The sequence below is a fragment of the Gigantopelta aegis genome, chromosome 4, assembly GCF_016097555.1.
Source record: "Gigantopelta aegis isolate Gae_Host chromosome 4, Gae_host_genome, whole genome shotgun sequence".
Classification (NCBI taxonomy): domain Eukaryota; kingdom Metazoa; phylum Mollusca; class Gastropoda; order Neomphalida; family Peltospiridae; genus Gigantopelta; species Gigantopelta aegis.
This window is the reverse complement of record NC_054702.1, coordinates 26,335,196-26,351,441: the sequence shown is the minus strand read 5'-3', so window position 1 is coordinate 26,351,441 and position 16,246 is coordinate 26,335,196. Positions and strand designations below refer to the sequence as shown.

The following is a 16,246-nucleotide window of genomic DNA, read 5'->3' as shown; positions in this document are numbered from 1 at the left end:
GGCTATTGGAGCCTGTGAAATGGGGGACTGCCTGTGCCGCAAAAGGCGGCAATCTGCGTCAAATTATTCCCAATAGTGGACTAGTAATTATGGAATAACTTTAAAAGTTACAGACATTTTTCTGAACAACAAAAAGAAACTTGCTCCTTATTGTGTTCTCTGCAATTGAAATATAGCAGTTGGCAGGAATATGATTTTTTCAAAAAAAAAATCAATTTAATTTAAATTGATACATTTTCAAAAAAAAAATTCCCACAAAGTTCTCTTTTTAAACAAAATTTAATCTTTAAAACTGTAAAATTTTGGATACTGCACACAGTCAATATATGCCAATTACAAATTAGGACTGCTCGAGTGTCATTCTGGTGAGGGTAATTAGCAAGGTGTCTGCACACCGTAACAGGTCACACCTGAATGCAGAGGACAGGGCACCAGTCTGCAAAGATGCAGTACCGAATACACAGTGAACAAAAAAAAGCTGTCAACTGCCACTGCACTGAAATGTTTTAATGTGCATCAGAACTGAAAGTGACATCACACATGAACATATATATAAGGGTGGACATGCATACCACAATAAGTATTTCACTGTTTTATACACTACGAGTCACATCCATGGAAGGCAATACAAGACGAAAGACACAGTTCAAGAAGGGACATGCACCTTGGAATAAGGGTGCAACTCTGCTGCATGAACATGCAAGTCCAGAATCTCACACTGAGAAGTTGCGACCAGTAGTCCGGATGAATATAGACGAGTTTGCCTTGGTCACGAAGTCGAGTTCCACTTCAGCCACCATATCCACTCCAGATTGCGAAGGTGCGTCACAGCCAGTCCGCCTGCTACGTCCCATTACGAGTACATGTACTGCGTCTGAAATGAAAGAAGAACAACAGTGTAAAGACAAAGAAGGCATGAGAATAATGGACAATGACAGAATGGTAGATGCATGGAATGCAGCTTTCAGATACCACTCAACAGCTTCCCCTGAGTGCGACGAGCCTGAAATGCAAATATTAAAAGAGGTTAAGTGGGGTCTTTGTTGGAAAGTCACACTACACTGTGTGAATTGTGACTTCACTGCTCCTGAAAGCAAATTGTACAATGAGGTGAAGACAAATAAACCTGGCCCAAATGCAGCAAAAACTAATGTGGGTCTTGCTATCGGTCTCCAAGATACTCCCGTCGGCAATACGAGAGCGAGAGTGCTATTGGCAGGCATGGACATTCCACCACCGTGTCGGAGCAGTATGCAGAGAACATCATACAAGGTATCAACGGCTGTAACAGATCTAAATGAAAAAGATATGGCACAAAAAGTTGAGCTACTGAAAGACATTAACATGAAACGTGGAAATGAACGTGATGAAATTAACATAGCCATGGATGGGAGATACAACTCCACGACAATAACAAGTCGGAAGAAACCGGGCCAGAATGCATCACAAGCTATAGGACTTGCGTGTGAAACAATGACTGAAAGAAAATTCATTGTAAGTGCCTGCTTCCAGAATAAACTTTGTTGGACCGGAGCCTGGTTAAGAAACAAAGGTATTCATGTGACGTGTCCCGGTGGTCATCCTGACTGCACAGCAAACTTGCCGCCATTTGCTCCGCTGTCGGAATACGAGATGGGAAAAGATATCGGAACAGACTTGGCTCTACAAGGTATTCTCATAAAATACGTCACAACAGATGGAGATTCCAGATCATCTGCTGGAGTTGGTAGTGCTTTGAAACTTCTACATCCAATGTGGAAAGTGCAGCGGCTAGCCGATCCAACCCACTTAGGTCAGAGTCAGTTTCGTAAGTGTTACAAAGCTAACTTCAGTCCCGACATGTTTACTGGGTACACCCGTGAACAAAAGCGTGAAGCACAGAAGGTATTCAGCCAGGATATGAAAGCAAGGTGCAGTTTAATTCTTAAAGAACTGATGAAACTACACACTGGTAATATCGGTGTACTGAAACGAAACTTACCAAAGGTCCTGCAATCGACACTTTCGTGCTACGGTGGTGACTGTTCAAAGTGTTCGCGGTACTCGGTCGTCTGCAGTGGAGGAATAACGAACAACTGGTGGCACCGATCCATGTTCCTGGGTACACACAGAATCACAGAGCTGAATATGAATGAAAATGACAAAATGTTAGTACTGGAACTTCTGAAGATTAAACTAAGTATTTCAGCTGTAGAGCAAATGAAACTGTATACAGACACACAGAAATGTGAGGCTGCGAACCGTTCTCTCAGTGTTTCCTTACCTAAGAATGTGAACTATTCACGAACGATGACTGGGAGAGCTGCATCCACCATCCACAGGCTGAACAACGCCCCGGGAACATCCATGATAGAAAAGTGCAAGTACTGTGGCATCGAACTGTCAGCTCGGGTGAGGCGTTCACTGCGTCAGATGGACAAAGAGTCGGACTATCAAAAAAGATATCAAAACAATCCACAGGTGATTAAAAGGCACTTAGTCCAGCAAGGAAGTAAAATTAGAGATCACTTACGATATAAACATTTGCACAGAGATCAACAAGCTGACTACAAGAAAGGATTATTAGATATTGACAGTCAAAGAACAGACAACTCCTGTGACCACAGTTATTCAAAGTAATTTTTGTCACAAACCTTCAAGTGATACATATAATATAGGAACTATCAGTTTGCATGATAGCATTTCTGCTGTGGATATGAACCCTAGACATTGAAGACTGACTTTAAACAATAAAAAATAGTAATGTGAATAAATGTATGCTTTTGAATAAATGTATCATGTGATATTTATATGTGATATTTATATGTGATTTTATGACATAAAATATTTCTTTAAATTAAACTTTGTTATTGTTTTACATTCTTATATGTTATGCATTCTGAGATGCAAGAGGCAGGGAGGGTATTGTCCATGTCCCTGACAGACATCCCGGTTCACACATTGTATGCGCGAGCTGTTAATTGCATGTGGCTCAGCAGATAAGTGATCTTTAAACATACAAAGACGGTTATGGCACAGGTGACTGATGTCACTGCCATCTATGTCCATCTCCTTATTAAAGACCATGAAACTTAATCTGTGAGCATTTACTGTACGATACTGGCCTGTGATTGGTGATTTGAACTTAATAGCACCATATCCATTTGGTCTGGGAGGCCCATTCCACATTATACATTCACCATTTGGCCCAGGATCACATTTTGAAAAAATTACCCTCTGGTATTTTTGATAAAAAGCCTCCATTTTCACTTGTTCAATTAGCTCAATTACTCAAAGTGAGGCCCTCACAGGGTGCAGGGATACATTCTGATTGAAAAGAATGACCTATGACCTGATAGGGGTACAATGCATGCTGAATTATGTCATAATTTGTGAAATTACAAATTTTGAAAATATAAATATAATAAAATTTAATTTAATTTAAAGAAATAAAATATTCATCACCCAAACTGATAACTTTCAGATTTCCACCTATCTGCACAATTATCATGTACATTTTGAGTGCTGTAACTGGCATAATTACCTCACAATTTGGTATCAAAGTGTGTCACCCTGTGTCAAACATCATTGAAGAAATCCTCCATATTGACTTATTTGACCTTAACCTTCAAAGTGAGGCTCTCATAGGGTGTAGGGATACAGCCTGATTGAAAAGAATGACCTATGACCTGATAGGGGTACAATGCATGCTGAATTATGTCATAATTTGTGAAATTACAAATTTTGAAAATATAAATATAATAAAATTTAATTTAATTAAACAAAATAAAATATTCACCACCCAAACTGATTAGTTTCAGATTTCCACCTATCTGGACAATTAGCATGTACATTTTGAGTGCTGTAACTGACATTGTTACCTCACAATTAGGTATCAAAGTGTGTCACCCTGTGTCAAACATCCTACTATATCAGGCCTCAGACCACAATTAATTTCACTATGTATTCTCATGTAGCCCCAGTGGCTGTAGCACTTTTATTAATTTCACCAGGCCATTAGCATTTCACGGGAAACATTACCTGCCTGGGCCCATTGAACACTCGAAAGGACGACATCTGTTGTCCAGCTCTTTTCCGCGTTATATCAATGTAAACAAACACACGTGGGCTAAGGGACCGAATCACACCCATTTCTCTGCATTTTACACAAATTTTGCATGACTTCAATGTGCTCTGGGGGACATTATGCAGTATCCAGTGTAAACCAAGTGCACATATTCACTAACTGCATCCTCTCACCTGTCAAACCCAGTGTAACAATCCGGAAAGTGCAGCGGCTAGCCGATCCAACCCACTTAGGTCAGAGTCAGTTTCGTAAGTGTTACAAAGCTAACTTCAGTCCTGACATGTTTACTGGGTACACCCGTGAACAAAAGCGTGAAGCACAGAAGGTATTCAGCCAGGATATGAAAGCAAGGTGCAGTTTAATTCTTAAAGAACTGATGAAACTACACACTGGTAATATCGGTGTACTGAAACGAAACTTACCAAAGGTCCTGCAATCGACACTTTCGTGCTACGGTGGTGACTGTTCAAAGTGTTCGCGGTACTCGGTCGTCTGCAGTGGAGGAATAACGAACAACTGGTGGCACCGATCCATGTTCCTCGGTACACACAGAATCACAGAGCTGAATATGAATGAAAATGACAAAATGTTAGTACTGGAACTTCTGAAGATTAAACTAAGTATTTCAGCTGTAGAGCAAATGAAACTGTATACAGACACACAGAAATGTGAGGCTGCGAACCGTTCTCTCAGTGTTTCCTTACCTAAGAATGTGAACTATTCACGAACGATGACTGGGAGAGCTGCATCCACCATCCACAGGCTGAACAACGCCCCGGGAACATCCATGATAGAAAAGTGCAAGTACTGTGGCATCGAACTGTCAGCTCGGGTGAGGCGTTCACTGCGTCAGATGGACAAAGAGTCGGACTATCAAAAAAAGATATCAAAACAATCCACAGGTGATTAAAAGGCACTTAGTCCAGCAAGGAAGTAAAATTAGAGATCACTTACGATATAAACATTTGCACAGAGATCAACAAGCTGACTACAAGAAAGGATTATTAGATATTGACAGTCAAAGAACAGACAACTCCTGTGACCACAGTTATTCAAAGTAATTTTTGTCACAAACCTTCAAGTGATACATATAATATAGGAACTATCAGTTTGCATGATAGGATTTCTGCTGTGGATATGAACCCTAGACATTGAAGACTGACTTTAAACAATAAAAAATAGTAATGTGAATAAATGTATGCTTTTGAATAAATGTATCATGTGATATTTATATGTGATATTTATATGTGATTTTATGACATAAAATATTTCTTTAAATTAAACTTTGTTATTGTTTTACATTCTTATATGTTATGCATTCTGAGATGCAAGAGGCAGGGAGGGTATTGTCCATGTCCCTGACAGACATCCCGGTTCACACATTGTATGCGCGAGCTGTTAATTGCATGTGGCTCAGCAGATAAGTGATCTTTAAACATACAAAGACGGTTATGGCACAGGTGACTGATGTCACTGCCATCTATGTCCATCTCCTTATTAAAGACCATGAAACTTAATCTGTGAGCATTTACTGTACGATACTGGCCTGTGATTGGTGATTTGAACTTAATAGCACCATATCCATTTGGTCTGGGAGGCCCATTCCACATTATACATTCACCATTTGGCCCAGGATCACATTTTGAAAAAATTACCCTCTGGTATTTTTGATAAAAAGCCTCCATTTTCACTTGTTCAATTAGCTCAATTACTCAAAGTGAGGCCCTCACAGGGTGCAGGGATACATTCTGATTGAAAAGAATGACCTATGACCTGATAGGGGTACAATGCATGCTGAATTATGTCATAATTTGTGAAATTACAAATTTTGAAAATATAAATATAATAAAATTTAATTTAATTTAAAGAAATAAAATATTCATCACCCAAACTGATAACTTTCAGATTTCCACCTATCTGCACAATTATCATGTACATTTTGAGTGCTGTAACTGGCATAATTACCTCACAATTTGGTATCAAAGTGTGTCACCCTGTGTCAAACATCATTGAAGAAATCCTCCATATTGACTTATTTGACCTTAACCTTCAAAGTGAGGCTCTCATAGGGTGTAGGGATACAGCCTGATTGAAAAGAATTACCTATGACCTGATAGGGGTACAATGCATGCTGAATTATGTCATAATTTGTGAAATTAAAAATTTTGAAAATATAAATATAATAAAATTTAATTTAATTAAACAAAATAAAATATTCACCACCCAAACTGATTAGTTTCAGATTTCCACCTATCTGGACAATTAGCATGTACATTTTGAGTGCTGTAACTGACATTGTTACCTCACAATTAGGTATCAAAGTGTGTCACCCTGTGTCAAACATCCTACTATATCAGGCCTCAGACCACAATTAATTTCACTATGTATTCTCATGTAGCCCCAGTGGCTGTAGCACTTTTATTAATTTCACCAGGCAATTAGCATTTCACGGGAAACATTACCTGCCTGGGCCCATTGAACACTCGAAAGGACGACATCTGTTGTCCAGCTCTTTTCCGCGTTATATCAATGTAAACAAACACACGTGGGCTAAGGGACCGAATCACACCCATTTCTCTGCATTTTACACAAATTTTGCATGACTTCAATGTGCTCTGGGGGACATTATGCAGTATCCAGTGTAAACCAAGTGCACATATTCACTAACTGCATCCTCTCACCTGTCAAACCCAGTGTAACAATCCAGTATACTAAGCAGCTCCCCAGCCATTAATCACATCACAAGAAAACTATATTTTCTCGCATTAACTTCCGTATTTTGGACAACCAAATGGGTGGATAACTCTAGTCTGAGGCCAGATAGCCAAAGGTACCATGCATGCCTGAACTACGAACATGTCTTGTTTATTAGGTTGTGTGGAGTTTCGAAGTGTAAATTGGTAGGATGAAAGGTTTGAAGCAATCTTATTCCTAACAAATGTTTTGTGTGATTTTATGTTAAGTGTAAATAAAAGTTGATTAGTTAATTTTGTGTTTTCATTTCGTCTTCTGCACTAGACCTTAGTGAAACTCTTTATCATAGACAGCTATCTTGAAAGCCAGATCAGATACATTGAATCTGGGAAACTAATAAACGGGTTTAAGATACACAGAGATCTAGGGATTCCGTATAGAGCGATCCCAGTTACGCAATATTTTTCCCGTGATGCAGTTCGGTCGGCCATTGTGAAGACAACCAAACCTTACTTTTACATGCGCTAAACGGACAAGAATCAAGAAATCGTAAATATGTGATACTTTTGTAATAAATCGGACAATGGCTAAATCGAACAAAGACTGCTTATCTTATAGGGATACGCTGGACACGTCTGTACGGCTTAGGTACGACAACAAACTAAAATTAATTGATGGTAATGATCCGTATGAACTAAAGAATTGGTCAGACAATGTGGACATTTTGCCAGGTATAACATACATGGACATTGTGAATTATCTTTTATTTACTCCAAGTGCATACACTGCTGATGATTTGAAAAGTTATAAAGGACTCGACGCCTACAACCAATTTGTATGTGGATGGGTTAGAGAGAGAACTGCCATCGGATTTGAAGAACAAGTTTTAGTAACTGCAAAGGTAAGAACCACATGGATATATATGCATGTAGGCGTAATAATTATATATATATATATATATATATATATATATATATATATATATATATGTGTGTGTGTGTGTGTGTGTGTGTATATATATATATAGAGAGAGAGAGATAAGATACATACATGGCTTCTAGAATTTTTATAAAATCCACTAGCCATGGGATCAGTGATTAAAATATTTTTACTAGCCACATTTAAAAATTCACAAACCCTGCTTTACTTTTTAAGTTACTACAGTTTTACTAAATAATTGTAATAATCAGATATGTCACCTAAAGAGGGAGATAGAGCTTTAAAAACATTAACATTAGGGGTTGGGTGGGGACAGAATAGTCATATTTACAAACTAAGACTTAGCTGCAACATTTGACTTTTTTTTCTTCTCACTAGCTGGCAATAGTAGCTATTTACTAGCCCAACATTGAATATCACTAGCCATGGGAGTGGGGCTACTATATTCTAGAATCCCTGTATGTATGTATGGCTTTCCAGTCGATTCGTCCACTGGACAATTCGTCCGTGGATGATTCATCCACCGGACAATTCGTCCACTCACCTCGGACAATTCGTCCACTCGATGACTGCATTTTTTTCAAACATATTAATAGTTATTTCTTTGACATTGTAATCGTTTCTTAACATTATTTTGTGTATACTATAACCAAAAAAGTAAAATAGAGTTAGAATTCAACATTACTATCCAGTTTTTATTAACTGTTTGTATTCATTATCATGCGGATGATTCGTCCACTCGCTCGTACACAATGTGGTAAATAGGTAATGCAAGCCTCCGTGGATATAAAAGATCCCTTGCTGCATTAGGAAAAAATGAAGCAGCTTTCCTCTGATGACTACAAGTCATAATTACCAAATGTTTGACACCCAATAGACAATGATTAATTAATCAATATGCTCTAGTGGTGTCGTTAAACAAAACAAACTTCTTTTAAAAAAAAACATTCTTGAGGTTTGGCTACAAATCTTGTGGCTGTTCTTTGGGTATTATTGCACCCAAGTTGCAATTTTATAAATTTTACTACATACAGAAAAATAACATTTTAGTCTCAAAATTGTTGTCATCCATGACAATGTTTTTAATTTATTTTGTTTAAAAATTGCTGTAGGTGAAATTTTTTTAAGTTCGAGCCCTGATATATAGAGAAGGGCTTGAACGTAAGAATTTGACTTTCACAACAAGTTTGTTTTTATCAGGGCTCATACTAGAACATATTTTGGGTTAGCCATATTTCAGATATGTAGAGTAATTCCTTGAAACTTATAAAAATTTATTTATTTAAAGGAATATTTTATTAGCTGAAGATTAACTGTTGTAGCCACTTATATCAATTTCCGAGCATATGTGATTGCAGAATTTTTTTATATTTTAAATTAGGCCTTAAAGCAAATATAGGTCCTAAATGTGCAATTAACAATATTTATTTCATTTAGGTTCTTCATTCACAAAGATTGAGGGAAAAACCGCTGCGACCATGGGTAATTTCACATAAAGATGGTGTTGTCAAGGGCACCCATTGTACATGCATGGCCGGCCTCGGAGAAGCGTGTACCCATATTGCGGCTCTGCTGTTTTCCATAGAGGCCACTGTACGGATACGGAATTCAGCAACTGTGACTGAAAGGCCTGCCTACTGGATGTTGCCAGCAGCCATAAAAAATGTGCCGTATAGCCAGCTTACCGACATTAATTTTACCTCTGCAAAAGGTTTAAAAAGAAAATTAGATGACAATATTGATCAGATATATGATACTCCACAGGCATCAACTTCTGCGGTTTGTTCAAAGCTTCTTCCACCGTCACCACATGAACTGGACACCCTCTTCAAAGAACTGCACTCGACAGGAACAAAACCAGTTCTGTTGGCTACAATTGAGCCATACTCAAACTGGTATATTCCAAAACCTATAACATCATCGTTTCCCCAGATGTTAACCGACTTGAAAGATGACAGCTGTATGAACATGGAGTATACAAAGTTACTCGAACTCTGTGTTAATATCAAAGTACAAACAAGTCCTGAACAAGCAAAGGAAGTAGAGATTGCCACCCGTACGCAGTCTCAATCAAAACTGTGGTATCGATTCAGGGCAGGAAGGATAACGGCATCAAATGCCAAGTCGGCATGCAACACCAATGTTTTGAATCCAGCTAAAAGCCTGGTGAAGACCATATGTTATCCAGAATCGTCAACATTTTCTAACGAAGCTACTCGGTGGGGATGCAAGCATGAAAAAACTGCAAAGGCAGACCTTCTTGAGAAAATGGCCCCATTTCACGAAAATTTGAAAATCGAGGATAGTGGTTTTATTATTAGCACCGACTTCCCACACCTTGGAGCTTCACCGGATGGGGTAGTATCCTGTGACTGTTGTGGGAAGTTCTGTTTAGAAATAAAATGTCCATTTTCAGTCCGAGAGAATTCCTTGGACAAATGCTGTGACCCAAAGTTCTTCTTAGGAAAAAACGACAATGGCATTATACAACTGAAAAGAGATCATGCATACTTCTACCAGGTACAGACTCAGTTGGGAGTAACATCATTGGGGACATGTTTTTTTGTTCTATGGACAAAATGCGATTTGCATGTGGAACTGATCACTTTTGATCCAGAGTTGTGGCAGGTTATTTGTAGCAAAACACACCGTCTATTTCAGAGGGCAATTTTACCTGAACTGGTGGGTAAATACTATTCAAGAATGACGACAGACAATGCTTTAATACCATCAAATACAACAACTGACACACAGGGTCAATGCAGTACATCTGAGGAAACGTGGTGCTACTGTGATCAAGTTGAATCTGGGTTCATGATCTGCTGTGACAACGAAAATTGTGACATTCAGTGGTTTCATTATCTGTGTATTGGAATGGAGAAAGCGCCCAGGGGGAAATGGTTTTGCAGAGAATGTCGGAAATTGCCTCAATTTGTTAAAAAAAATTCACTAAGACAAAAGAATCCGAATATGCAAATATAACAAATATACCTTACACATTTTGTTCACTTGTACCATATCCCAACTAGTGCTGTATTGTCCAGTCTGGTTAAAGTACATATATAAAAGAGCACTAGCTGCCACTCAACAGCAAGGCTCGAAATTCATTGTGTGATATAAGAAGCAAATATTAGAAAATTAAAATTTACTTTTACTTTTCAGTACATGATGTACTGCCGGTCAGCATATTGTGTATTTTGAGTGGTTATTGCATATTGCTCCATGTCAGTTTCGAACCCTGTTTCAGTGAAAACGTCATGGAACATTTGACAGTAAATTTGTTTTGTTTTGAGATATTTTATTGATCAAAAAAGAATCAAAAGGATTGCACAACAGGCAGAGCCTATATAAGTGCTCTCCTAAACAAGATGGGCATTGGACAATATTCATAATCATATATATCTAAAGCATAATAACAATGTCTAATGGCATAAAATATGTACAATAGTAAATATGACTTATTTATCAGATTACATATATTTTACAAATAAATGTTATAAATTACTACAGACATGTACATAGTTTTTCACAAATATGGTATGTCGGTCACTTGTAATGTTATAGTCTATGTCTGTTCATATACTCAGTTAAAATCTACAACTGATGGACACAAGTTTACAAGAGCACAGCATATATGAACCATTTTGTCTAACTGGGCAACTCTTTCTCCTTCTTTAGTGATCAGAAATTCAATTGGAAGTGTAGCACTAAGAATGGTGTATTTTTGGCGAACCATTCCAATTACACGTTCCACATGTATTCGATTACTGGCCAGTTTCCGGGTACTTTCAACATCTAGTGGTGACAGTTGGCTTTTTCCTTTTTGTGAATGCTGGTATTCGTGCTTCAGCACATACACTCCCTAGTGTGTCAGATATATCAAAACCTCGATCTGCCATAATGATGTCACCAGGCAAAACATGTGACAGAAAGGAACAGTTTTCAGTGATATATTTATCGCTTACACGACCTCCCCATCCTAATGATATGAATGATATGGACCCTTGTGGGGTGATGTCAATTAAATATTTTGCAGTGTTATGATGTTTATAGCTCGACCAGGTTTGGGCTCTTGCTAGTACATTTGAAGGTCTATCAATAAAAATTTCAAAACAGTCTATAATGATTGCTACCTTAGTACCCAAATGTTTACGAAATTGCATTGGCATTGTTTTAATTAATTCATCACGTTCTGGCCAAGAAACAAGGGGCTTCATTTTTATGTACATCACAGAAATTGTTTCTGCAAAGTATCTAGCAACTGTGCTTTGTGACACATTAAACTGATAGGCCAATAACTGTAAAGACAAATTCAATCGTAAACGCATTAAACATAAGATCAAAATCTGAAATTTATCCAAAGACTGCTTCATTGGCAAACATGATTCCAAGAAATGGAAAATGGAAATTAACAGTGTAAATTTCGGCAGGCCTGTAAAGTACTTGACTTTTTCATCATCTCCTTCGAATTCAAATACCTTGAACTGTGATGATGCACTACAGATTTGTCGACTTAATGTTACATTTTCAGTCCTAAGTGACTGTAATTCTTCATGCATGGCTGAAAAGAGTGGCTGGTCAATATCGGTCTGAATAGCAGTACCTGTTTCAGCATCCGAAACACAATCTGAATCATCATGTGCATCTGTTTCAAACATTGTGTTTAGTTCTAGCAAAGTGTTAGCTGCATCACATTTCTCTGCTCTGTCAACTTTTCTCTGGTACCGTTTGTTAGCAGCAGGTGACTTTGAATCTGGTTTTTCCGTTGCTGCTTTCGACATATCAACTGTTGGTATCCAGTCTGGACTGTTTTTTTGGTACAATTCAGCCTTTTTTTCTGAAAATATATTATGTTATTAATACATGCACAAAAAATTGAGATTAAACAAGCCTTTTTCAATAATTAATTCTAAAACTGCCTTTATAAAACACTTCAAAAGTGTATTATTAATTAATAAAATTTGCCATTAATTTATTGGAGCAAGCACATTAATTACATTTATTTTTATTTCAATTAATCTTTTTTTTTCATCTTTAATCAACCAAAACATGTGCACTGAAAATGGTGAAACTGCCCCAAAAGTGTTTTAGTCTTGCCATGGCAGGGGTTTTTTTTTTTTAGAAAACACTAAATAACTAATTTATCCTCCATTTTATATGATGGTGTTGGTGTTTTCATATGTATATAAAGAAAAGTAATATTAAATGTAAAATTTGCAATTTGTTGGGTCTGTCCTGGTGAACACTAGTATACATGTGCAAATTCTTGAGTTCATAACATAATTAAAAGTTGATCGGTTGGTATAAACTGATTCCCAACACTAATTTTAGGATATGTAGAGTATGGCACAAAAAAATTATAAAAACTAAGAGTGGCCAGGTTAAAAAAGAAAATGTATTTGCCCTGATGAGCAGGGGATGTTAAAGGGACATTCCTGAGTTTGCTGCATTGTAATAAAATATTTATATGATTAATTCTGGTGTCTTAATATTTGTAAGAAGACCAAACTGGATTTTGTCTTCAAATAATTTTGTAGGTCTACGAAAAAACAACATTTTAGGAAATAAGATGAAATTTAACCTAGTACAAATATTAGAACGACCAGAAATATGTTTAATATACAGCCACTAATATTTTATGCAGAAAAATATATTTGATATGTAATTACAATCGTTAAAAAGTCTGTTAGTCGATAACATCTTAAAAAGTGCAGCAAACTCAGGAATGTCCAAGATAGGCCATAACAAGTTAAATATGTATATGAACTTGTGCATTGTTTTTTTTATATAATTGTTTTGTTTCTTTTTTTAACTTCAAAATACATTATCTACTATGCTGAAAGGTGTGTGTGTGTGTGTGTGTGTTTTTTCTATTTCCAATGCTACTGTTTTAATGTGCTTTGTGTAGGCCTACATGCAGCTTTGTTCATATTATGTATGTGTATGTATATCATTTACATGCATTGGATTTTAATAAATAAATTGAAATCATTCCAAAAACAAGTGTTTATTATTCTGTTGTGCCCCAGTGCATGTAGTAGGGAATATGTACCTAGCCGAAAACAACTAGATGGTGTGGGTTCAAATAATAATTTAAAAAGGACTAACCCCCAAGTACAGCTCTAATTGACAAGAAGATATTTCTTAACTTGTGAATGACTAGGGCTTTTTTTCTGGATTTAATTTTTAAAAAGAAAATAATAAATGTACGGTTAGGTTCCCTCTTTGAGTCTTTATTATATTATATATATCAATTATATAATGGGGTAGGGACCAGGTGGTATATTTCCCAAAATTAAACAAGTATTGCATATACTTACTATTTATAAAATGTTCTGAACAAATGCGAACATTTGATAAATTTTTGCCGTCCATGTTCTGGTTCAACTTTGAAAGCCACAATCGTCGTCGGTCAGAGCTGAGATTTTCACATTCTTTCCCTTGGTTTCTAATAACAGCTGGTAGTCTGTAGTAATGTTTCTTATTTTCTTTGTCTGTTTGTGATCGATTGTGACATCCCTCAACATTACAATAGTTCCCCTTCACCTTAGGCATTGTATCGCTGTTCGTATAACACGCTTCGACTATTGAAAACAAAGAACCGATGTCTCCAAAATGGCGGACAGCCGATCTGTGACGTCACGTGCAACCACTCTATACCGTATTAATAATATCCTGTCATAGCATTTTTTTTTCCTCTGGTAATCAGAGATTTTATGTGAGTGTCATTGGTGTTACTTGTCCCAAGCACAACACTATACATAACATGCACTGTTAAAATATATAACAGAAGACATAACACTGAATACCTTTAATATAATACGTACTGATGGCTGACGTCGGCTACTTCCTAAAGAAGGAATCTTGTAAATAGTTTCCGTATTCAAAAGATGGTGGGCAATATAAGCTTGATCCTGGAGTTTTATGCCATTGGTGTTACTGTATATAGGCCTACTTATGAGGAAACAAAAGAAACTAAATGCTCTCTGGATGAAACATTCCACCGGTAGATATCGACCATCGAACTTATTTGTCAGAAACATCAGACATATGAACAGTTGTCATGAATGTGTTGTCAAAATATAAAAGTAGGTTTATTCACTGTCATTGGTGTTACGATCGTATTTAAATAATGGATAATAATTTTAAGAAACTTTTTATATGTTACTGTAGACATCGTATGTCTGCTACAATTTTTCTCAACTGTTTCTTTGGAAAGCATGAATTAATTATGCACTTATTTGTCATCAGTGTTACCTGTCATTGGTGTTACCAGGTACTGAGTAACACCAATGACCATTAGTAACACCAATGACAATGAGTTTGAATAAGATGCCGTTTTCCTCGCTTTGCATATTTTTTAAAGATGATTTGACAATTAAAGGGACTTGTGCAGCATCATAGTTGCATAATGGCACTTTGGGTAAAATAAATGTTTTGCTGGAATGTAAAGAGTAGGGGAAACCGAGGTTGGTTGTCACATGGGTTGGTTGTCACTATGGTCGTGTCTCTTCCATTAAACGGCGTAAACGTACTGGACTAAGACAGGTATGTCGCTTCAAATGTTTATATACCGCCATATTTATATTACAAAGAATTCATGGCATTTTTCTGAGATTTCAAAAGTTGACATTTTTTTCGCTCTGTATGTATTTTTTTATTATGAATGTCATTATATTCTAGTTTTTACCAATTGTACATTTTGTTTGAGATTAATTCAGTGTTAAGCAGATATGAATGTCTGCTTCTTATGGTGTAAACTTATAAGCAATAGACTAGTATTGCTTAGACTAGTACACTGGCCTAACGGACAGTAATTATTGTGAATGGGTCGTGAGGGGGCAGGTTGTCGCACGGTGTCGGGGGTTGGTTGTCACATACAATAACGCGTGACAACCCCGGTAACGCAAAAGCATGGTGAATTGCAATTTACATACCTGCATGCATGCGATACATACATACGTACATACATACATACATACATACTGCCACAGGTTCGAGTCCCAGCAACGGCATGGGACAATTTTTGAGGCCAGAAAGGATTTAATTATCCCCTGCGCCAGTGCGTTAATATCTATGTATGTACTAGTCAACCTCGACATACATACAATATATAGATATTCATACATCAATACATACTAGCCAGTGCCAGGTCTGCCCACTGTTTCGTGCACGTAAGCGGGATCGACCACGTAGATTGTAGGCCCCATGCATATGGTTGAGTTAAAGAAGCTTCCTTTTTATGGAAGCTTCGATAGCTCAGAGTGTATCGTGGTTAGTCTTGCAATTTGCGGGCGAATCGGTGCCACAGGTTCGAGTCCCAGCAACGGCATGGGACAATTTTTGAGGCCAGAAAGGATTTAATTATCCCCTGCGCCAGTGCGTTAATATCTATGTATGTACTAGTCAACCTCGACATACATACAATATATAGATATTCATACATCAATACATACTAGCCAGTGCCAGGTCTGCCCACTGTTTCGTGCACGTAAGCGGGATCGACCACGTAGATTGTAGGCCCCATGCATATGGTTGAGTTAAAGA

At 37.2% G+C, this 16,246-nt stretch overlaps 2 protein-coding genes across 2 annotated transcripts; one reads left to right on the top strand and one right to left on the bottom strand.

The window, feature by feature from the left end:
- The first annotated feature begins 7,343 nt into the window (after positions 1-7,343).
- LOC121369764 lies at positions 7,344-10,900 on the top strand. Its single transcript, XM_041494822.1, has 3 exons — positions 7,344-7,661; positions 9,137-10,219; positions 10,862-10,900. The coding sequence occupies exons 1-3, from the start codon at positions 7,344-7,346 to the stop codon at positions 10,898-10,900; spliced, it is 1,440 nt and encodes a 479-aa protein (XP_041350756.1).
- On the bottom strand, positions 10,356-14,293 carry LOC121371985. Its single transcript, XM_041498218.1, has 2 exons — positions 14,020-14,293; positions 10,356-12,536 (listed from the first exon to the last, which is right to left on the bottom strand). The coding sequence occupies exons 1-2, from the start codon at positions 14,252-14,254 to the stop codon at positions 11,488-11,490; spliced, it is 1,284 nt and encodes a 427-aa protein (XP_041354152.1). The 5' UTR covers positions 14,255-14,293; the 3' UTR covers positions 10,356-11,487.
- Positions 14,294-16,246: the final 1,953 nt, after the last annotated feature.